Here is a 25,998-nt window from a genome sequence, read left to right on the forward strand (position 1 = left end):
TTTAATTTATGGTTTGTATCTATATATTTTATATTTTTATTAATTTCTTTAATAATTATTAATACTCAATAGTTATATTATTATGCATATCTTATATATTTGAATTCTTCCTTTTCTTGATAAATAAAATGTGAATTCTTAAGAATTAACAATAATAAATTATTGGTATTTACTATTCATTAAATTATAATTAATATTAATTTATTTAATTTAGCTGTCAATGGTAGACATAAATTCTTTGACAAGATTAAAAAAGGTTTGGAAGATGACTTTCATTTGGAAATTGATGATTTGTCTGCCAAGGATATAGGTATGCGTATTTTTGATATGTTTGAAAAGTGGTATGATGATGACAATGTGAATGAAAACCGCAAACAAATAATAGAAGTAATCAAGAATTTACCAAATCCAAATCCTATTGTGGAATTCGGGGTAATTTTTTTTAACACATTTTTACTATACTTTTGTTTATTTTGAAAAATATTTTTAATAGTAAAATTACTAATTTATTAAAATATTAGTAAATATATTCATAATTTTTCAATAAATTATAAATTTTCAATCATTTAAACTTATAGAAAAAACTATACAAACTGTTTTAAGAATGCTTGGTTCTTTATGCCATAAATATGTGTGTTATCAATATTAAGCACTTTTAGTTTAAATACTATAATGATTTAATAAACAATGTAAAATATTGTTAAGCTTATTAATAAAAGCTGCAAATGCACATACTTTAAAAGTATTAAAATGTTATTTACTAATTTATAACTCCCTTCTGATAAACAAAATATGGCATATTACAATTCTTAAAATAAAACTTTTACATCTATCAACTATATTTTAAAGGCTTATTATTTTTAAGTATTTACCAGAGCAACTACATTTTATTCAATAATTAAAGAGATGGTTACCAAAAAAAATTAAAAAATTTTATATTTTCAAATGTACTAAAATCTAGTTATATAATATCTTTATTTTTATTTTTATTTATCATTTTCAGCCTCCACCAAAATACCAGTTTATTTTTGATACCGAAGAAATTATGTGTTAAAATTCATTTTTGCATAAATAAAATAAAATTTTAATATTAATTATTAATGATTTGTGTTATTTTATTATACATTTTATAATCATTAAAATTATTTTGATTTTCCTTTCCTAGCAACAATGTTTAAAGTTATTTTTTCACGCTGTATTAAGAACTATTTGTGTAACCTAAGATATAAAAGTTATATATGAATAAGAGTTGAGATAAATAAATATAATAATCAAAATATCAAATTAATAGATTAAAATTTTAATTTTACCTTTTTGTTATTTATTGTTCATTATTGACCATGGCAGAGCAACAAACATACAAAATTTTAAAGTGTATGTAATGAAAATAAGGTTGTAAATTATATATTTTAATTAAGTAAAAAATATGATTGAATGGACTTCATCAAATGTAGGATTTTAAAACATAATATCATACAAAGATTTAATAAAACGCATCTTACTTTAATTATTGATGCTATGCCAAGTTAAAGAACCCATTTGTTGTACATTATTATAATATATAAATCTAAAAGTCCATATCAATGTTTTTAATATTGAGTCTCAAACTATTAGTAAAAATAAACTAATGACTGGTTGTTGTGTAATTTTATGTTGTAAGAGGCATTATTGTAACTGCATTTATTTGAATTAGTTATTCTTAAATAGTTATATCTAAAAATTGTGGGCGTTTTACATAGAAAATTAATTCAGTGAAAAATATTTAACTAAAACTGTCAATATTTGGAGTAATATTGAAGCAATTGATTCTGTCTTCTGTGTAAAGAATGATAATAATAAAGAAACATGCTTAACAATCAGAAACATTATATTAATAAAGATACAAATGCTAATTCAAAATTATAAATAAATAATTTAAGTTTAGTCTTCGGTATATTTTGAGGTTGACAGTTAATAATTTTATACTTTTATCAACTTAATCACTTGTTTAGTTCAACTTGTACAACAATTGAATTCTTATTCACCTAACTATTGTCTATTGCCATTTTATTGCTGATTTTTTTTTTATATTTATGTTTAGGTAAGAGTTTTATATAAAATATACAAAATTATATATTGTATCTTATTATAAAATTAAATACTGTGTAAGAAAATTGTTCAATATTTACTTCTATTGATAGGTACTTAACAACTGAAAAAGTGAAAAATATATTTAAATCACAAAATATAAAATTAAAATTATTTTTTTATTTTTTTTCCTACATAAAGTATCACTAATGGGTGACTTTTTACTTAAATAACGCATGTAAAATTTTCTTCTATTAAAACATATTCTTACTATACTAAAAAGCACAGATTGTGTGTACTATTTTAATTTGAAATTAAAAAAATATTTTTTATACTTAAATATAAGCACAAGTACTTACTATCTATTGACGGCCACCCTTTATATTCAATAACTAGAAAGGGTGTCATCATCGTAATCTTGATGTAGACATATTTACACATTTGTCTTCATTATGTATAGTCATCTATAACTTATAGTGTTATGTCTTCAATTAAAACAAAAATGTGCCATCCACTCAGACTGTACCCATTGACCATCTGCTGGATCCCTACAAAGGCAGTCTCCCTGTGTAAGCCTTCAGCGATGATCATAAGCTCACAGGTAATAAGTGACTTGATATAAAATTATTATTATTTTTATGTATTATATTTTAAACAATAAATATATTTTGTTAAATACATCAAACACAGTGAGTGTATTTTAAATTTAAATTAAAAACCAAATATCAAATCCATCTCTTAATCATTGATAAGCTACTAGTTGGATTTAGGTAAGTAAAAACTAAAATTGTCTTATAATTAAATCCTCATGTATATATACGAGTATATGCACGTATAAAAACACACACACACATATATATGTGAGAAGGTAGTAAGCTAGAGTGTGTGCATAGTATATATATATATATATACAAGCTCGGACTGGCCCAGATTGCTTGTTAACATTTGCTGACAGGGTCCTCAACTAGTCAAGAACCTCGGCTTGTCAATTTATTATTTTATTACATTTTTGTTTTAGGTCTTATAATAATTTTTAAAATGGAAATGCAAAAAAGATCAAAAAATATTTTTACTATTTTAAATAATTGTAAATAATAATACTTATATTGCAGCTTGTAATTTTTAGTGTAAGTTTTCCTATTTATACATTTATTCAATCTCGTTCATTAAATTACCTTACAGCTTTTAACATGACTAAAAACTTATTACATGAAATTTAAAAAAATGAGAGATTATTCTGATCAAAGATTTAATAAATTTCATCCCAATGTCCATAACTTTACACAAAAATTTCAATTTAATGCCATAACTAAAACTTTCAATAAAATAATGCCTGATACCGATGATCAATACTATAACTATGCATCGGATTCTGAAAGAGAACAATATTACTAAAGAATCATTAGATTGTAAAGTTTTTAATAATTGTTTAAGATGTGCTTTTAACATTTTATATGATATGGTTCAACAATCATGTAGTTTCAATAATATTTTCTATGCTTATAAATTTGCATTGACATTGCCATGTATTCAAGTGATAAGTGAGCACACATTTTAAAAATTAAAAAATATTAAAATTAAACTAAGATTTTTAATTTTACAAGATATTATAGAAACATTATTACTGATTAATATTGATAAAGATATGGTTATCAATAATGTTGCAAAAAGTTCACCAGAACTAACTAGAATATTGTTTTAAAATAAGTTTATAAGAATAATAATTTGTAATTCAAAATTGTTTGTATTGTATAATAAATACAATTTGAAGTTTGTTTTAACTACCTATGTGATGTACATTGGGTTGTTTTTATTAAAAGGAAGTATGATAACATTTGACTTATTTTTCTTCAAAATTATATTCAAAAATAAAACGTGTATTAAATTAAAAAATATAATATAATGTTATCTTATTTTGTTCTATTGTCAATTAATGTAAAATAGTAATTAGTTATGCGTATGGTTTAATTAGTAAGAGAGTAAGCTGCATACTGCAGTAACTGATAATTAAAAAAAATTATTTTCTAATAGCTTCAAAACTTTAATTTAATTTAATTTTTACTTCGAAAATTCATTGTTATTCTGATCATTCAACAAATACCTAAGTTTAGTAAGGATTCTAAAAAAAAAAATGTTTTTTATAAAACATGTTTTAAATTCATAAAAGTTTTGGAAGTATACTAGAAATGTATTAAATTAAACTTTTATCTAAAAAATGCTTTTAGTCTGACATTGTATATATAGATGATAAATTATAAATATAAATGAAATTATATATTATGATCAAAAATGGTAAATACATAATATATACAACACACACACTTTATTCATGCATTACTACAATACTTAATAATTAGGTACTTGTATTAATAATTCTTTAATAATATATTTAAATAGTAAATCAAAATGTAATATTATTAAATAATATAAGTACCTAATACCTAATACAGGTAACCTACTTATAAAACTTAAAATATTGAACACTATAAACTAAAATTCTTTAGAAAGTGAAATATTTATTTTTTAATCATTAATTAATGTAAAATAAATAATAAACAAATATGATATATATTATATATAAAATATAAACATTATACCATATATTATACTTTTAAGTGTAGAGTTATTTTAATGTTGTAAAATGGAGTAAAAGACTTGAATGTGTGAGAGATTTGGCCTCCGTCTATATAATATTACAATTAAGTTTTGGTGTTACCTACTCACTCAAAACAAAATCTTCAACTACATCAGAGAGTGAAATATTTTTGATAAAAATATAGTACCAATATTTTATCCATAATACCGATAACACCAGCAATGGATTTAGGAAAAGAAGTAGGTACTTAGATGTTATATATTTTAAATAATTTATGGAAATAATATGTTAAAATATGATTTTTATTATTATTATAAGTTTTTCAATTACCTTATATATTTTTGTGTACGCGAACGGAAAAGTAACTACGAGCTAAAGCTCATATTATGTGTATTGTGCATTGTGTACTACTCACATATTCATTTTCTGATAATGACCATAATTATTAAAGTTACAATTTTTAAATTTCCAGCAATCGATTATGTTGTGATAGTGAATTACTATGAATTTTTCGGCGTATACGATATCTTTATTTATGATTATATTATCAAAATTTCATACTGTTACAAACTAAAGACATCTGATATACTTTTAGTACTAATTGTACCTATTAGCTATTGAGTATTGATTAATGCAGACTCGCGATAACACGGTCGATAATCTAACATCGAAAATCTTTATTTATTTTTCAAATAAAATGTTGTCTAAAAAGCAGTCATATTAGTCATAACACTCATAACATTTTTTTTTAAACTTACTGTAGGTAATGAATAAATTATCTAATAATATGTTAAAAGGTTTTTCAATATTATCTCATAATGATATTAGTAATAGTCATATACGTAGGGTGGTTAAATTTTTTGGGAAGCTGTAGCTCTCTTATGGGTAGACATGTACCAACTCGTGGAGAACTTCGTCTGCATTTTGGGAGGCTATTTTCTGAACTGGGGGAACTAAGTCCCCCAAGCCCCCCCCTAACTACGCCTATGATAATAGTAAAAAAAAAAGCTCAACAAGATTTTACAAATACGTTTTCGTCCTTAACACATATCTAGTAATTATGATATTAGTTTCACTCAAAGATATTAATTTCGAATCTCTCAACATTAATACTATTTATCAAGTACACCAAAAACCCATAAAAAATTAACTTTTAAATAATTAAAGCTTCTATTTGTTTGTTTGTATTATTGCATGACCTCCCTTTTTGTTATTTTTCTATCGATATTATTATTTTTACCTTTACCTCTATATATTATTTTTAATATAATTTAATTACACCTATTTTTGTTTATGAATACCGAATATGTATAATAGGTACATTTTAATTTTTTATCTGATTTAATTATTATGTTATACCGTGGATTGTAGATAATCAGTTATAAAATTAATCATTAATTTACATTTTTCTAAATTAACTTCACAAGTTAAAAATTACTTACATACCTAGCTCATTCAATCTTGTCATAATAATTGAAATCCGCAAATATTATATTATATTTAACAAATTTTGATCAAAACTTCAAATAAAAAAACTGTAAATAAAATAAAGGATAAGGTCTTATTTGATAAGTCATATTATTTTTGGTGTTTTAGAATTGGAAAGAGAGGCGCTAAAACGTTCTACAAATACTGCGGTGGTTCGACAACAACGGCGGAAAATAAAATAAAAAATCCAAAATGTTGCCATAATGTCTTATGAAGAATGATCAAAACAGTATTTTGCATACTTGTAGCAGTAGCACACGTAACGAACAAACAATTAACAAACTGACTATAAGTACACCGCGAGCAGAAAGAAACACCGGACGGTCCAGAGCCAGCGGCGGAGCTTTAAGCCGCCGCAACGGTCGTTATCCGAAAACAGTAGAGTAAAGAACAAAATAAAGAGGACCAACCTAGCTAGAATATCGCGACTCTTGTCACGTACGAATAATTATAAATTATTCGATTTTGTCAAGACAATTCTGTACGATCGACGCTCGCAATATTCAAAAACAATACTACCTATCCGGTATTAACTGTAAGTCTTGGCCGATGTTGAAAAAACACTATACCTATAGTGGTGGATGCTGGGCGATAGTTTCATTGGCGCAAGTCATTTGTTTTTACGGGGGACAAACCTAGAATTCTACCGGTCAAGTCAACGCCCACCCACCATCATTAATAATTATTATGAGTTTTATGAGCCAATCATACAGTATACTACATTTAGGTGCAATATAATTGTATAATCTGTAGGTACTATAACTACTATAGGATCCGCCATATACCTACACAGCGTACCTACACACGCACACACACACATACACCTATCGCCTAATTTTCAATTTTTTTGGGAACAAGTCGCAAGTGCCTGCTTCCCTGCGGCTTTGCTCCTTGGAATTGTACCACTGGACGGTTGTAAATGATCGTCTGAATAAGTGTGGGACGTGGGTGATGACCGAGTCGTATAGCTGTGTCCGCATGCTATATTTTGTATAATGCATTTATTTTAAATAAGATAACAATTAATTTTATAAACGGTTTGGTTTAATTTTACTCAGCTGTGCCGGCTTCTACGAAAAAAATGTAAATATTATTATATTTTTATAAAAGTATATAATACTCTATATTAGGTGTGTTTTCAATGTTTTCATGTGTGCCATAAATATTATAATCAAAAATGTGTCTAAAATCGTTTGTTTAATATTTAGATGGTGATATTTAATATTTATACATGTAAAGGTACAGTAGGTACACTACGATAATATTTTTATTCTTTTTATCTGTCATAAACATTGAAAGCACGCACGACTATTACTATAAAATATAAGTTCTCTAAAGGAACGTAGGTACATGATGCATCATAAATTGATCGAGTGGATGCTACTTTTCTCAGTAGTTAGATTTTAATTTCGAAAAGTGCCTATCATATTCAAAATCGCTCATTAATCATTATGAATACAGCACATTTATAATAAATGAAGGTTTATCTATAAAAAGTAATCCATTGGTGAACATATTATATTACTATTTTCACTTCACCACCGGGGGTCTTTTAGTAGATCATACAAATGGTTTGAATAAAGAGACCGTTATTTTATTTTTATGTTCAATATTCTTTCAGACTTAAATAATACAATGTATTGTATATGCATTAATACACTTAGTATTCTAACAAGATGTTTATATGAACTCTATACTTGATCGGTAGACTGACGGTAGTCCTAAAATTTCTCATCCGGTCTTTTGTCAAATGCTGGAATAACAGCGACCGTATTTCACATATTGTGTTAAATTTGACAGTGGTCAAGTCGCATAGTCCTGCAAACTATCCAAACGTGTTTCAACAATATACATTGAATATTAATAAATTGTCATTACCACACACAGCGCACACATATGGCACTATACCGGATGACACGTTGTAGTGTATTCAGTTATTTATGATTATATTGTACTGTCCATTTGAGATGTTCTTTGTGCAGACTGTGCAGAATAATACTTATTACTATATATTATATAGTAATACTTATATATTATTTAGTGCAACAATAACCATACACAAATTTCCTCAAAATATATTATTGAGTCGTACATAGTTTTATATAAAAACTTTTGTTAAGAAAATATGCGCTATAATATTACAATTTACTGCAGTCATTCTAAGCACACGCCGCGGCGTGAAAATAAATTTTTCTTGTCACGTGTGGGCCAAGAGTTTAATTCTCGATGTCAGTTGTATATGAAACGATGGAAATTATCTTTTGTCGTCCAGCGTACTGAATATGATTTTTTTTCGACCAAAAAAAAAAAAAAATTAATTTTCAAATCTAATTATATAAATAGGTACTCGCGTCTTATATAAATTATAATGCGTATGACGTATACTAGAACGTATTGATAATATTTATATAAGCACGCATATTGTCTAATATTTAAAACATATATAAGCGTCACTCTTTTCGGCAAGTACATTTTTTTATACAATTTACAATTAAAACAACTCAACTAAAAATGTATTTTTAATTTAATTATAAATATTAAATATAATTGTATCAAAAAATGTGATTTTTAACGTTAAAAAAACACGTCTCCATTACTACATATAACTGTCAAAAAATATTAAATATAAAACAATTTGCAATAAAATGTTATGACATTATTTTAAACAGTTATACTATACAACTCATTGTAGTTATTACTAGGGATCGAAAGTTGTAGTACCTATATTATTCTATATTCTTTGGATTTACAGCAGACCAAGCTATAAATCCAAACTATATGATAATAAGTTTAACAATCGAAAATTTAAAATGCCCTTTTTGCATATTTCGTCGATTATAGGGAAAAAGTATAATTTTATTGATTTTTATATGCATATTAAATATATTTAATATTTTCTAAAAAACTTTGAGTAGGTATTAAATTCAATATTATATTGCATTTTTATATAGGTATTTATTGTCATTGTAGCAGTCAAATATTAATTTGATGACAACGGTGCGATGTGCATTTAATTTATATTGCGTTAATGTGCCGAAATATTATCTTATCGTCAATAATTTATCGATTAAACTTATCGTAAATCTATTTATTGTTTATTTGTTGGTAAATTAGTTATACACTATTGACAGAATGTTATTAAGGTATTTTTTTCAGTTTAAAAAAAAATGATTTTTTTTTCGAAACTGAACAATTTTTTTGCATATTATTTAACACTTTTTCATGCATTTATGTACACAAACTTTACACGTTTTAGATCCTATAATAATTTCCTTACACTAGTCATTACTATTATATTTACTATCTTTATAATTAGTAGTAACGTGTACAAAAATTAGTATTATTTCTATAGATTGTAATAATAGAAGTCCGTTATGTCAAATAGAACGTTCGATTATAGACATGCGGATTGCCGTTATTAAAGATAAAAAAAATATAATTTATTTAAGCTGTAAAACTGTTCATTAAATAAATGTTTTGAAAATAATACATTAATCGTATTTGAATGGTCATTTTTCTTGTTTGAATAAATTACCGAACGACTAAACTCGTAAGAAATCGATTTATATTGTTCAAGGGAGAAAGCAGTACTTAACTACATTAGGCAGACAATTTAAGTTTATAAATTATGTCTACAATTTACACAAAAAATTCGCAAGAATCTAATATTTATTCAATTATTCAACAGATTGCGATGTGAAAATATACACTACGAAGAATATAACATTTTATAAAATATAATCTGGTTATAATTCGTTTAAAGTTTCTTTAATTTCGACTGTGATCCTAGATATAATTAATAATACCATTATTGTGTGTGTACACAAAAATATAATAAAATCTATACATAAATTATGTACCTATTATCTATTGTAATTTATTATTATTGCTTATTATTGTTTTATTGTTATTGCATGTTTAATAATTTTATATCATACCTATACTGTAATACTAATTAATTTATCACAAATGTAAAAGGGTAAATCCCGAATATCTAAATAAAAATAAAAATGTACTAGTGAAATTTACATTTTTTTTTCAGGTTAAAAAAAAAACAAATCGGTGGAATTTATATGCGCCCGACTCAGTTATATTATAAATTATAATATAGATTACTCAATCGCTCCTACTAATATTACTTATACCATGGCCCGAGCGTCAGACGTCACGAAACACGAAATCAGTGTGTCACCAACACAAAATAATAATGAAATTTCCTATATTTGAGCACCAGGCCCTTCGCGAATAAGATGAATATGTTATATCATTATGTAGTATTTAAAAAAAAAATTTCTAGTATTTTTTTAGTAGAATCGCGTATTAATTAATAATACCATAAATTATTTTTCATTGACAGCAACAATTTTTATTTTTATTTTCGTTGTACGGATGAATTTATTATCTAGATTAATTTACCGAAAAAGGTAAATTTTTTATTTTAGATAATTATTTAGATAACTTTCAGCTATCTATCTATGTAAAATCAAAGGTAACTATTTATCTAAATGAGTCGTAACATTTTACACTGCTTACCAATCACCACAATATAATATTATGAGACGTACATGTATTTTCAATAATAATATAATATCATACGACACCATCAGCATTAAAATTAGGAGTCGCTGATATGCAACACTTGAAACAGACAGGCCCACATTGTGGTGTGTGCGTCTGTGTCAAGGTGTATTAACACCTTTTGTCTACGGCGCATTTACAATATTATAATTTATAAACTGTAAAATTCGTTAGCCACTTTTTATATACCTATTTTACAACAAGCGCACTTTTTGATTGATCTACACACTAAAAAACACTTTTTGACACGTTCGAATTATTACTTAATATTATATTAAAATGACACACGGAGTCAACTCGACACTATAACCATCCACACGATCGAACTCAGCAATACACTTATTAACAGACATCTTTTAAGATAGCGAAATGTTGTTTTGAATTTTGTAAATAATATAATTTACTACTGATTGAAAAACCAACCGTGCCTTATTATTGATAAAAATCTCAAACACATTTAATACACTATTAAATTACTACCCACTAAACGTTTATTTGTTGTCGAAAATACATCAATGATTACGTTAGTTTCCAGACAATTAGTTATATGATTTATGATTATGTACCTTATTCAAATTAAATATTCATTATTGATAAATTTGAAAACCGCTCTAGTTTTATCGTTATTCTTGCCATTTTTTTATTCGTCACATTGAAGAAAATGACGTTTCACAGGCTGCTAAATTAACAGGTATAGTGAATGCTACTCGTAATAATCTATACAAATTTTGATATACATATTATTTATTACTTTATACTTACTTCATGTTAAAGGTTATTAATGTCCTGTGGTTTATAATAGTTTCCAATAAATATAATCGCGCGACATTTTTTGTATCATAAAATGGCATAAAAAGTTGATAAAATAACTAAAATACTATAGACTTCATTTTTGTTGTTGTTATTTTTGAGAAAAAGAACGTACTTGTTTTCTCAAAATGACTGTAATGGCGAATAAAATTAAATTGTGAACAATAGATCATTTGTAGGAGTATTTAGTACAACCTTGTGAAAAAAAAAAATTGGAAAAATATTAAATAGTGTCGTCGCGAAATCGGAACAATCAAAATACAATTCCTCTTCCCCTCACCTCACGCAAAAAAAAATAATCTGACTACGTGGTAACGCTCGTGAAGGTAAACCATTTCTTAGAATACGAACGGATGTCCGCTTTTTATATTTTGCTTTTTACATTGGACAATTTATTATCAAAAACCTATGCGAAATAGTATATAATAGCGGCATCTAGTGTTCAGCAACCATATTTGTTGTCGCTAAATGTAGAAACATTGTCGTCCGCTCTACCGTGTTACGGTTCCAGCCTAAATGTTAATATATTAATGACTGGTCAGTCGGTACATGTCGTGGAGGTATGAGGAATGCCACACACCCTAAAGCGCTGCGGCTTCGCGTCGGTCTTGGACTAGTCCGACTGATGATCGGCGAGACGGTCATCCCAAAGTGAATCTGGGCTTGTGTGGTTGATTGAACTTACCTCCCGTATAATTTTTTATATCGTCCAAATTTTTATTATTCGTGCGAACGTTCAGGCTTACTTAATATTCACGTTTAATATGATTAGATTATGCGGTTGGAGGTCCAAAATAAAATTTTTGTATCACTTCGTACTGTTGATGATGAACGAAACTCGTCATTGGATATATGTAGGTCAGTAATTAATGTTTTATTTTTTAATTCGATTATAAATCAATGTATACGAAGAACGATATTAATTGATGGCCGTGGGCGTAGCTAGGATTTTATCGGGGGGAAGGGGGCAGTTGATAATTTTTTTTTTATTCTTTCCATTTTATAGTAAAACTTTGGTTTTATAAAAATTTTTAATACGTTTGGTATAAGAATTAGAATTTAGTTTGAAGCGCAGTGGGAGGCGGGTATGTGTCCACTCTACCTACGACCATGATGATGGCAGTTAGTCAGAATTGGTTACTGAGAGGGTAATATTATATATTATTTTACATTATTTTACAATTTATTATGACAACAATATTTTCAACATTCAATAATTTCTGTTGTCACAAAACGAGAACTAATTTTGAATGATCTTAATATTTAATAATGAGCTCATACTCGAATGTTAGACGAAGGAATGAATTGAATATAAATGCTCGATGTACTTGTTGGCGTTGTCGGTCATTTGCTCTGCGTGTGTCAGCTACGAAATGACGCGCTCTAAACGTCTTTATTGATTTTGTTCAGTTTGCTAGGAAACCCTAAATACTATTGCGGTTAATGAACTGGTTAAAATTATGTAATATTAGAGATAGGGTGTGAAATGTGCAATAAAAATAAATAAATAAAATCAAAACTATTTACAAAATGTTCAACTTGTAATGTTTTTTTTTATATTTGATAGAAAAGAAACTTTGTTTTAATGAATATCATTCAAAATAATGTGTTCATATTATTTAATATTATAATAATAATTTTTTTTATTAGTATTATGTTATATGTTTTATGTTTTTAACTGTTTTATATTAAGATGATAGATTGGACATAACTTTTTGTGGGAATATAATCTCAGCGAAAGAATATCCATTTGTTTTCCAATAAACAATTATACACACAAACCTCATTTGTATTAATTACCATGCATAATTGACTCTATTTAAATTATAAAATTAATTCAACTTTCCTTATTAGTGAATTATTTTATCAATATAAGAATCTTTTTGGAGTTGCACAGCAGTATTAAATATTACCTCACTTAGTTGTGGTGATTATTAATTATGTAAACGTATATTTGTAAATAGTACAAGCTTTTTTATATCCTGGCATGGTTCGAGTTTTGATTATTCACTTGTCATGCACTGAAAGGATTAGATTATATTAGATACTTAATGTTTGACATAGTCACATTAAGCTGTTTATATGTTTTTATCCAGAATTAAATACTGTGTTTATAATCATTTTAAAAAAAATGTCTATTAAAACTCAAAAATTTAAAAAACATTCTGTTTTGATACTTGTTTAAGGTAAATGGATAACATGGTATTTTATTTTACACAGGATATTATACAAAATTAATATTTTTATTTTTGATTTTTATTATAATATAATTTGATATAATCAAGTTACAAAAAATATTTTTTTATGTAATACATTTTTGCATAGCAAGTAAATAAAAAGTAGTATTAATACCTAATAGAACACCTACTGTTTCCCTTAGAAATCACAGACTTTATTCATTTCAAATACCAAATAATAATTTAAATTATAGTTATGATAAAATATAAAAAAAAAAATAAAAATAAAAAATATATGGAATGCAATAATGCAAAAATTAACGAAACATACATAAAAATTAAAAAAAGAATAAAAACCAATTTAAAAATTAATTTAAACCTAAACCTCATAAAATAATAATCTAATGAATTTATAAACCACACCATCAGTTGATTGGTTTCACATTATAAATTTTTTTTGAATAACTTAAAATATTAACCGTTAACAACATATCTATTTTATAATTTTGATCGTAGTTCAGCTATTTTGTGACCCATGAGTTTTTGCAAGTCAACTAATTTTAATGCTAAGCCCATATTTCCTTGAATTTTGATTTTGCCTTGGAAAAATGCTTTTTGAGGATTTAATTTCCCCGATATCAGTTCAACAACATCCTCATCTTTCATTGTAAATGTTACGTCTGGTTTACCTGTAATCCGTAAGTCAACGTACAATATTAATACATTAAAAATTATTATAATAAAAGGATAGGTTCTTATTTTCATGGTATGCCTTTATTAAAATATTGGAAGAGCATTATAACTTTAATAAAAGTCGATAATCATATAAACAATAAATATATTTTTCAAAATAGCAATTCAATATGGTGATTTGTTTAAATATACTTTGTTTGTTATAAAAATAATTCTTAAAACTAAATATTTAAGTTCTATAAGTTTTTATGTTATTTACATGTTTTCAATTTCTTTTTACTTACAAACTAAAGTAATAACTACTATTTAAATATTATTTCTACTATCTTATTTTTAGTCATAGTTATAACCCACAACTACCCAATTATGTAGTATATATTTAATTCATTTTCTATTTTACCTGAGCCATAAAATGTAATACTTCCTTTTCCATTTTTTGCATCAATAATCCACATGCCTTCCTTTCCTTGGGTGTTGGTAACTTTAAAACAATATATACCACGTACTTTTTCAATGATATTTTCCTTATCATCTAACATAGCCTCTTCAAGAATTTTGAAAATTTTATAAACTTTAAAAACAGTTGGATCTTTATCTGTAGTTGACTTAGCTACTTCTTTTTTTGGTGTTCTAGGTTTTATAAATATTAAAAATGTATAACTCAATTGACGAAGTTATTAAATGGTTATGGAGGAGTTTGCTTACTGTATAGTCTTAGGAAACCCTTGTTTGTATAATGCTACTATGACAGCACCACCTAAACCAATGTTTTGTTGAAGAGCTACCTTGGCACCTGGTACTTGTCTTTTGTCAGCTTTGCCAAGTAGTTGCCAATACAATTCACTACACTGTGCTATTCCTAAAAATTTTCACACAAACATTAATAATTTTTGTTTAAAAATTATATTTCATTAGTTTTATTAGCATAAATATTTTAAGCACTAAATCCTATTTTAATGTTAATTCTAAGGGATTAAGGGAAAAATTTACATCAAATATTAGTATTAGTATAATGATTTGATTTTTTATCTGATAATTTTGGTATTTAAATTAAATAAATACACAAAACTATATACAATTACAGTGGATTTCGCCTAATGTGGATACCGGTTAATATGGGCATCAGCCTTATATAGGCAAAATGGTCTAGTCCAGTGATCGGCAATAAGCGGCCCACGGGCCAAATCTGGCCCGCAAAGGAAAAATAATTGGACCACAAAAAATATTTTATTTAATAATGCTGGTTTTCCATACATAATATATATTTTATCTATTTTATGATGTACTTAGAGATTACGATGGTGTTTATTGTTTATTGCTATTTACAATAATAGTTGCGATAACACAACAATTATTAACTAATATCTGAGTTTTTAGTTTATACTGGTCCTCAAAATTTTTTTTTTGATTTTCTGGACCTCCATAGAATTTAATTGCCGACCCTTGGTCTAGTCCCAATTTCAATGCATACCAATAAGGTTAAAAAGAATTGCATAATGTGGACACTCAATTCGGTTTATGTGGGCAATTTTTATTTTATCATAGCGTTAGAATATACACAAGAGGGTAACAAGGGTAATCCATCTGATAAGCTTGAAGCGTGTGCTACTTTTGTAAACCAGATCCACACTAAACAGCTTAGACAACGAGAAATTACAATTTTTGTATACCTTCCACATCCAAAAAGTAATTTTATTTAGTATGTTATATTTTATTTTATTTATGTAGTACATTTTTTTTCAATTGCATAATTTATGTGTGCAAAATAAAAACTTTTTTTGATATCATATTTTTTTTTTTTTTTTTTAAATAATTTTGGTTTTTGGGCAACCGCTTAATATAGGCAAACAGGGCTGAACCCAATGTCCCTATATTAAGCGAAATCCACTGTACTACCAATTTATATTAAAATAACAATAAGTTTAAAAGTTAATACCAATTATTTAAGTTAATTGTTAGAATTAAAATCATGACATCAATCATCCTTTGAAATAATTATATTAGTTAATATATTAAAAGTTTACATTGAATTATCATAAGAACAAGTAAAAAAGTAAATTGTTTTTACTAAAAATAATTAAAAATTATTGTGAAAATAAATTTATATTTCTCTGGATAAGAATATCATCAAATGTCTCTTCAATAATTGACCTGGTTAGTAGTTAATAATTTTACTACGAATAAAATTTAGAAACAACCCAAGACTTGAAACTGGTGTAAAATGTTAGATGATTTAATTTAATAAATTTCAAATTATATCAATATACCTGTAGCACCCAAAGGATGACCTTTAGAAATTAAACCACCACTTGGGTTCACAACTACTTGTCCCCCATAAGTATTTGAACCAGACTCGACAAACTCTCCAGCTTTCCCTGGTTTACAAAGGCCCAAGGCGTCATAGGTGATTAATTCATTTGCAGAGAAACAATCATGTAATTCTACTACATCAACATCTTCCGGTTTGATAGTGGTCTTACTAAATAGTTTATCAGCTGCCAATTTGGTCATGTCGTATCCTATCTATAAAAATTACATGCATAAATAAATTAGCTTCAAATATAATAAAAATAATATATAACTGATGTAAATAATTTACTATTTGAACACAACTTTGACCAGAGAATGTGGTCGGTGGGTCAGTAGCCATCTCCATTCCAACAATTTCAATTGCTTGATCCTGAAGGTTATTTTCAATGACAAATTTTTCAGATGCTAAAATAGCCGCTGCAGAACCATCAGATGTTGGGCAGCATTGAAGTTTAGTTAAGGGACCAAATACTTTGGGCGATTCAATTATTTCTTTTAATGTATATTCTTTTTGGAATTGAGAATATCTGAAAATAATAAATTAATTTCAATTTTAATTAATATAATTTAATGATTCATATCCGATAATTTAATAAAACTTCATTGAAAATATATTTAACTAACTTTTATTTACACTGATATTTTTTAAATTAAGATAGTTATACTAAGCTATTTTATTGAAAATTGAATTTTTGATCTTCTTCAAAATAATATTGAAATAATAAATATATTTTAGATTAAAAGGTTTATACATTTTTTTCATATTAAATTAAAAATATCTCTTATAGATGAGTAATTAATTTAATATTTATCTTAATAGTTAATAAATAAATGTTATAATCATAAATAATTGTAATAACTAAACATTTTAATCTACAAATAGTAAATTTGTTAGTTACTAAGCTAAATTTATTCAAAAAATGTACTAACGGATTATTAACTGAATGTTTGTGGTTCTTATAAGCAATCTTAGCAAGTGTTTCAGGTTTTATGCCGTTTTTATTCATATATTCCAAAGCTGCATTTCCAAAAAGTTGTGCAGTTATTGGTGCTCCATCTAAACCAACTAAATCGCCCATTAATGTCACATGTTTGTCCATTGGATTCGTTCGATCTAAAAACTAAAATATAAAATATATTTATCTATGTATAATAATGTTCAATATAAATATTTATCGATTTTTACTTTAGCAGATAATGATCCAGATTCCATTTTTTCAAAACCAAGTACTAATACACATTGTGCATTTTGAGATTCGATAATTTGTTTACCCAAATATAAGGCTGTAGATCCAGTTGAACAATTATTATTGACATTATAAATAGGTATTCCAGTCATCCCTATTTCGTATAAAGCTCTTTGTCCACAAGTAGAATCCCCTAAAATATAGTTATAATAATATATTACTAAATTATTTCATTTACATTAATTATTTGTTTTAAGTATAATTACCATAAACATATCCCACACACGCTTGATCTACTTTTTGTATGTTAATTTTTGCATCTTGTAGAGCTTTAGTTACAGATTCAACTGCCATTTGTGGGTAATCAAAATCATCTCTTCGACCAGGTTTTTCAAACTATAAAATAATAATATATATTATTAAGAAAACAGTTTTAACCATAAACAAGATTAAGCTAAATACTATACAGATCAGATATTAACAATAAAATACACAACAACGCAAAAAATATAATGTTTTGTGCATATTTTGATGTTTTTTTTAGAAATTTTTTAAATATATACTATTGCAGTATATTATAATGTAAAAAAAAAATATTATATTTATATAATTTTAATTAATATTAAAATAAATTAATAGATATAAACGGTTTTTCCAAATATGACCATAGATCAATAATCGAGAAAATAAAATATTTAGATTAATTTTATCAAGATAAGAAAATATCAATTATAGCTATGATTGAACACTGACATTATTTCACTATTATTCAAAAAATAATTTTTTCATGCATATTTAAGATTTTTGGCGCATATTTGGTTGGTTTTAAATGTATATAAATCCGCGCTCTAGTTATTATTAATATCACTATTTGAAGTAACGAAACTGAAAATTTAATTTTTGATTCTGAGATTATGGTGACTTTTGGATTTAGTTTAAAAATTCAAAATTTGCTATACTTCTTTTAAAATAATTAATTACAACAAAATAAAAAATTAAAGAAAAATAGAAAATAAAATTGAGTTTCTCTTTTATAACTCAAAAATGAATAACCATAGATATTTAAAATGTTGTATTAAACTTTGACTATTTAATACTAGATTACTTATAAATTATTATTTGTATATGAACAAAAAAAATCAGAAACACATAATAACAAAATTTTTTATATAGATTTAAGTTATAATTTAGATAAAATTTATTAAAATCATAAAAGTTTATAAATTATTTTGTAGTTGAAAATTCGTAAATTTGTTTATACTTGTACCTAAGATTTGAAAATTGTATAAGAGTTCTCATATAAACTGTTATTAATATACTTCAAATAAAAAATTAAGCATTATTCATGATAAAATCTCAAAAACATTTTAAACTTTTTTAAGCTACCTAACATTTAAAAAATCAATAAATCTATGCACGGATAAAATTATTTTTTTCAGTCAAAAACTTTCAAAATTACAATTTTTTTCATAAGCAATTGAAGTAAAAATTTTAATTGATTTTAACACTTATAGAAGAACAATGATTTTAGTTATTTGTTATACCAAATTCAAAAATAATTTTCAAAACAATAAATTTTAGATTTGTTTTATTTTATGGCCTATAAATAGTTGATACTATATTATAAATAATAAAATAAATTAATAGCAATATAATATGTATATTATTTTAGACTGGCAGACTATATCAAATTTTGTGTCCGTAATTAATATATTATATAGAAATAGAATTATATTTTATATTTATTCTGGTACTAAACAAAAATATTAAAATATGGGTAATTTGGATTTTTTTTATAATAAATAGAATAATAAAAATTTTGAAGAGGATGTAACAACATGGATTATTATCTGAATTGACAATAACAGCATATAATTATCAATTATACCTTTGTTATTAGATGAATTCATATGATATCTATACAAATAAAAAAACTTTATTGTTGCAATAGAAATTATTCAAATATATTGATATCTATTACCAACTATAATTTGAAGTGAAAATGTATGATCAAGGCTTCAAATTAAAATACATTTTAGGATTTTACTATTTTAGTTCATAAAATTTTGAAAAATACATAATTTTTGGATATTTCAAATTAATAGTTTAAACTGTATAACAAAATTAAAATTAAATAATAGATAATATAACTTAAATTCAAATAAATTAACCTGACAATAATGACATTAGAAGTAGAAGTAATAAATATAAATTGCTTGAAAATAGAAAAAAATATATACAGTAGAACCTCAATTATCCGGGGTAATGATGGGGAGAGGGTCACACAGATAAATGAAAATCACGGTTAATCGAGACTTTTTATAATAATGAAATTTAGAAAATTTTGATTCAATTATAATTAGAAATACATAGGTACAATTTTATAAATATCATTAATAACGATTGTCGATATCAAGTTAATGTTTAAAAATTTTTGGAAGAGTGGGCACGGTTAATTACAAACACGGATAATTGAGGTTCTACTGTACAACTATAAATTTGGAAATTTTAGTCATTAAATCTAGGTTACATTAAACATTTTAAATTGAAATAATGGTCCCTAACACATAATTTAATAACTCAAAACTAATTGACTTGTATTTATTTGTATAGCAAATCATAGTATAAATTAATTGTTTACACAATCAAGCAAATGTAAATGAATGTTTATTTGTTTTTTTTTTTTTTTGATGACCTAAAATATTAGAGATTTGAGTACTACTTTAGTCCTTTATATTCAGACAATTGTTGTTATATAACATATTTATTATGTTATAAGATAAAAGAGTTTAAATTTTAATACCAAGATATAAAACTCAATCATAACAAAATATATTAAAAATAAACCAAGGTGCAGTAGCAGCATTCAGGCAGATTACTAAGTTTGAAGTGATGCAACTACATGTGCTCACAAGAGAGGTTTATTAATAAGCTTATGAAAGATCATAATAATTAATTCTTTTCATAAAAAAAAAAAAAGTAGTGAATGATTACCAGAATTATTTAAATATTTTATAACCACATATTACATGCATAGGTGTATGCTATTTATTTACTCATTTACTGTTATCAAAATTTCTCAATAGACTTGGTAGACATAAATTGAAAATAATTAGGTAAAAATATTTTTAATAAATATGTATAAAAAAATCTTCTGAAAAAAATTTAATATGTCTAAAAAGGAGAGGGAATATTCACATATTTCTTATTATACAAATTAATCATAGCTAACAAAATTTCAGTTGTCATTTTAGGGCCTAGGTATTTAATAAATATTTTAAAATATTTAATAAGATCTCATACCCATATTGTCTCCCGTCTTATTAACAGAGCAAATACAATATAAATAACAAAACAACTATAACACAACAATTTTGCGTTCAGCAGGCAACACTTTTAACCTTTCATTGATATTGTAGTAAAAATTGTGTAATTATTTTAAAAACCATTGGTTTAAACATTACTCAATTCCTCTAGGAAATGCATGTTTCCAAAAATAATTTTACAAATAATATTTTTTTATAACTTAATGACCTGTAAAAATGTTAGTATTCATAATGTGATCGTCATTACATATACAGGCATATTGTGTAGTTATGAGAAAAAGTCATACCACTTAAGTAAAAATGAATGTTATTAATATATTATAATACACATGTTTAATAATTATTAATAACAATGTATTTAAAACAGATAAAAAATTAAAGAAAATAATATTTTTTATGATTAATTATTATTTTAATATATTACTTTTTGTAAAATATTAAAAATTAATATTTTTGTACTATTTTTAATACTCTATGTTTATTGAGTACTTAATAACAATGAAAAACAATAAATTGAGCACAACATGCATACAATAGGTATCATTGATCGTTACACAGCAATATCAACAACAAATTAATTAGAATAAAACTGTACCTATTCATAAAAATGAAATCCAGTTACAGAAAAAAATGTTTAAAACAATGTATTATGGTCAAGAAAGGAAAATTTTTTTAGAAATCTAAAATGTTATTAGCTGTTTATTAAAAAAATACAAAATCAATAAAATATGGATTATTGTCAAAATATTCATGGATCATATTTAATGACTCGACCTGGCTCTCTACTATTGCAGCTACAACGGAAAATATTACACTCATGAGTGACTTCTTCAGTTACATAATAAGTAGAAATAAGTGGAACGCAAAAAAGAGAAAGGGTCTCCAAAAAGTAATACAAACAGGAAATTAAATAAAAATTCATTATGTTTCTTTCTACTTAGACATCATTAATAAAAGCATGGCAGCGATATACACTGAATCGTTATTTGTACTCTTTGAGTAAAATGGCTGGACAAAAAACTTTTGATTCGCCAGTATATAATTCCTTGGTTACCTTGGTCATACCGACTCCAACGACGTACACTTTGGGCTTGGACATGATTTTATTTGGCGATTGAGATGTGTGATTATCAACAAAAAGAAACGAGTAAATTGTATGGGAAATAAAAAATGTTTAATAAAAAAATAGAATGCACACTCAGCGGACGACGACGACGAGCGATGTCGACGGCGGCAATGACTAGCCTTCGCTGAAGCGTTGTGAATTGCGATATCACACCGTCAGCAGTTTTACGAACACATTCTTATCAGCGACAGTGTTATCACACACACGCACATCAACGAAAAATGAAAAATATTATATGGAATTGTTTTTTACGTAGATATTACGCCGAACCGGCTTTCGGCGGCGCTCGCTGACGTCAGCGTTCAGTGAAATCGTAGTGCACTACAACGAAACGTCTCGTAAAAATCAGGAAGTCGGTCAAATGTTTTCGTTGATAAATTTATTTTCCTATACCAATTATTTCTACACATTCGGTTACTCAATATTCAATAATAACGATTTTTTCGATAAACAATTATATAATAATAAACCTACATCAGAGTATTAGATGTAGGCATCACGCCCTTAAGCCTTTTTACAATCGCAGTCCACAGACTACATTGTACAGTCTACAGAGCGTTCGTTTCACGCTAGTGGCGTAACTAGAATTTTGGAGGAGGGAACGAGGAAGATTGCTGAAAACGTCTAGGTTTTCGAATTAATATGAAAAATTTAAGATTCTGAAAAAGTTTTCAAATTTGTTTTTATTTATTAAGGACAATGTCAATTAAAATTTTCAAGAGTTTTCGCGTGGACTTTTAAATTTTAATAAGATATAGTTAAAGGAAAGGGCTCTTTAAACTGATCTCTACTGCTCTCATGACTATACCATTGTTTCACATAAAGTTTAGATATGTTTATCATTAATTTTTTTTAACTCTTTTAGTACCACTTATAAAATATAAGGGCCTTGACCTATATACTATTAACTACCTAATTTAGTTAAGTGTAATTTTGTTGTTATTAAAATTATTTGTAAGTTAAAAGCATTCTTTAATATATTCTCAGCATAACCTCATCGGTAGTAGAAGATTATTTAATCTGCTATTGGGAAGATTGTTAGTTAACAATAATTGTAAAAGTAGATATATTAACATTAATTGCGTAGATGTAGATTGTAAATGTTTATCTATTTTTATCGAATAAAAATCAGTTAGCTCTAAAAACAATTATTCAATTAGTATAGAATATGCGTATAACATGTACTCAATAGCCAATACTCACCACGTTACTTGATCTAAAATAATACGTATAAATATATATAAACTAAGAACGGTTTACCGTAATGGTTCAAACATCAAACTATAAAGGTAATACCTATATTTTAGATTTCAAATAAAGCTTGAATCTCAATTATTTATAAAACCTACTTACCAACAAATCTAAATAGTTAATAAAAATTCAAATTAAGAAAATAATACTACACATTTTTTTTAAAAAATATGATTAGGTTACTTACCTAAAAGGGAATAAAATAAATCATTATAATTAACTTCATAAAGTTTTTTATAGTATTTCTGTTTGATTAACTATTTTAAATTTATATATTTATTTGACTTAATTTCGTATAGATTTACAATATTTTTTCATCATTAATAATCAATAGGTAAAAATAAACAAAATAATTTTAAATATAATAATTTATTCGTTTAAAACAATAATTGTATGATACATATACATATATTATAAAACACCTAATATATTTATAAAACTGTAAAATTAAATAATATTTATGTTGGAAAATTATGTGCAAGTCTGACTGCTAATAATAATTAAGGTACCTGATGAGTATAATGTAAAAAAAATATTTTATAGTTACAAAATACTTTACAACTCATATTTCTTATACCTATTCTGAAGTATATATTTTTACAGTATACTGTGGTAGGTAGTTATTATATACATAACACGAAAAATAATTATCATTATTTTTGTTTTTGTAGACATCACTATGTAAGATATGTACCTATGTTAGTTGTTGACAATATTGTAATGTTATATTTAAAAATAATTTAACAATTAGCAATTACAAACATAGGAGTCATCACATTTTTACATTTTTGTGTTTAGGTATTTAGTTTTTTCACTGTTTTACTTTTAGGTGGGTACAAATATTATTCTTATAATATATGCATTAAGTTAAAATGTTAAATTCTGTGTAGAGTATTAAAATTTAAAATACAGCCATACGGGTACCTATAATATACTTATATACCTAGCCATTTACGTACGTCCAAACTCCTAACCACCATTAAGACATTTCGAATATTTCAATGTATTTGACCATTTTTAATGTTTTGTAAAAAATTTTCATTGATTTATTAGTTATAACAAGATCACGGATTTTTATGCACTAAAAAGTATCGAAATATGCCATATAATATATGCAGTAAGAATCATAAAAATATGCAACAAATACGCAAGAACATTTTTTTTATTTATATAAAATTTAAAAATTAAACAACATACAATAATTAATTACTTAAATAAATTAAGTATATAAAATTTTTTCGTTTTGATATGCTATATATTTCGAATTTTGTAGAAATAAACAAAAATGTACAAATACAATTTCACCATTAAATTCAAATTCTTATGATTCGTGAAGATAACTGAAAAAAAAATTTAAAAAATGAAAAATAAAATAATAAGTTATTGCATATAAATCCGCGCTATGGTTATAATTTAATGTCAACAAAATTATTTTTAATATTTCTACTTCACAAAATATTGTTTTACACAATTTTTTTTTAAATTTTTGCTTTATTATGCAATATATTTCGAATTTTGTAGAAATATGCAATAACTATTAAATATGCAGAAATATGAACAAAAAAATCACCATTAAATTCAAATTGTTATGATTCGTGAACTGACAAAAATCCAAAACAGTAAAAGCGAAAAAAACATGAAATTGCATAAAAATCTGCGCTCTAGTTATAACCTAAATAATTAAACTCAAAATCAATTTTTTTAAGTTTTTCAAGATATTTATAAGTATGAGAAATTAAAAAAAATTTTGTTTTGTTTTCTATAGTTTTGATAAAAAATTATTCACAGGGTTAAAATAATATAGAAATATTAAAAATACATAGGCACAATTTTTTTTTAAGAATTAAAAAAAATTGCAAACTATATTGTACTCAAAAGTTCATAGAAACTTTTCTTTTTATATTTTGGTTTTGAAAATTTAATGCAAAATTTTTTTATAAGTAGTTCATAATGAAATCCTAAAATCTAAAAAATGTACAAAGACAATTATATAGACACTGTAGTTCCGATTTAGACAGAATCACTTATTTAAATGATAAATAAATAATAATGAATGATATGTTAATTATTGTTTTGTTATAATTTAGAAATAATAATTGTGTGAATTAAAATTTTTATTTAATTTATATTAATATATTATTATTAATTTTTTTATACGCCATGCAATGTTTGATTAATTTAAAAATATTATTTATTAATAGGTATTAAAGTAACTCTATTTTTACTGTTTTACGGTATTTACAGAAAGGTGTTAATATATTTTATGTTATATAAGTTGATATAATATGGTTTAAATATATTATTATTTATTATAATAATTAAATACTAATAACATAATAAATGCAATATTTTTGGAAAAAAATTATTTCAACTTATTATAATAAATTAC

General features: G+C 25.1%; 1 protein-coding gene across 1 annotated transcript; it reads right to left on the minus strand.

The window, feature by feature from the left end:
- Window positions 1–14,084: 14,084 nt before the first annotated feature.
- On the minus strand, window positions 14,085–22,499 carry LOC112596516 (non-specific lipid-transfer protein). The gene is made up of 9 exons (XM_025342234.1): window positions 22,287–22,499; window positions 18,173–18,302; window positions 17,906–18,099; window positions 17,650–17,840; window positions 17,009–17,246; window positions 16,677–16,932; window positions 15,115–15,268; window positions 14,810–15,039; window positions 14,085–14,405 (listed from the first exon to the last, which is right to left on the minus strand). The coding sequence occupies exons 1-9, from the start codon at window positions 22,329–22,331 to the stop codon at window positions 14,215–14,217; spliced, it is 1,629 nt and encodes a 542-aa protein (XP_025198019.1). The 5' UTR covers window positions 22,332–22,499; the 3' UTR covers window positions 14,085–14,214.
- Between the last annotated feature and the right edge of the window lie 3,499 nt (window positions 22,500–25,998).

Source organism: Melanaphis sacchari, unplaced genomic scaffold (genome assembly GCF_002803265.2).
Source record: "Melanaphis sacchari strain LSU unplaced genomic scaffold, SCAv2.0 Contig32_pilon_pilon, whole genome shotgun sequence".
In the NCBI taxonomy this organism is placed as follows: domain Eukaryota; kingdom Metazoa; phylum Arthropoda; class Insecta; order Hemiptera; family Aphididae; genus Melanaphis; species Melanaphis sacchari.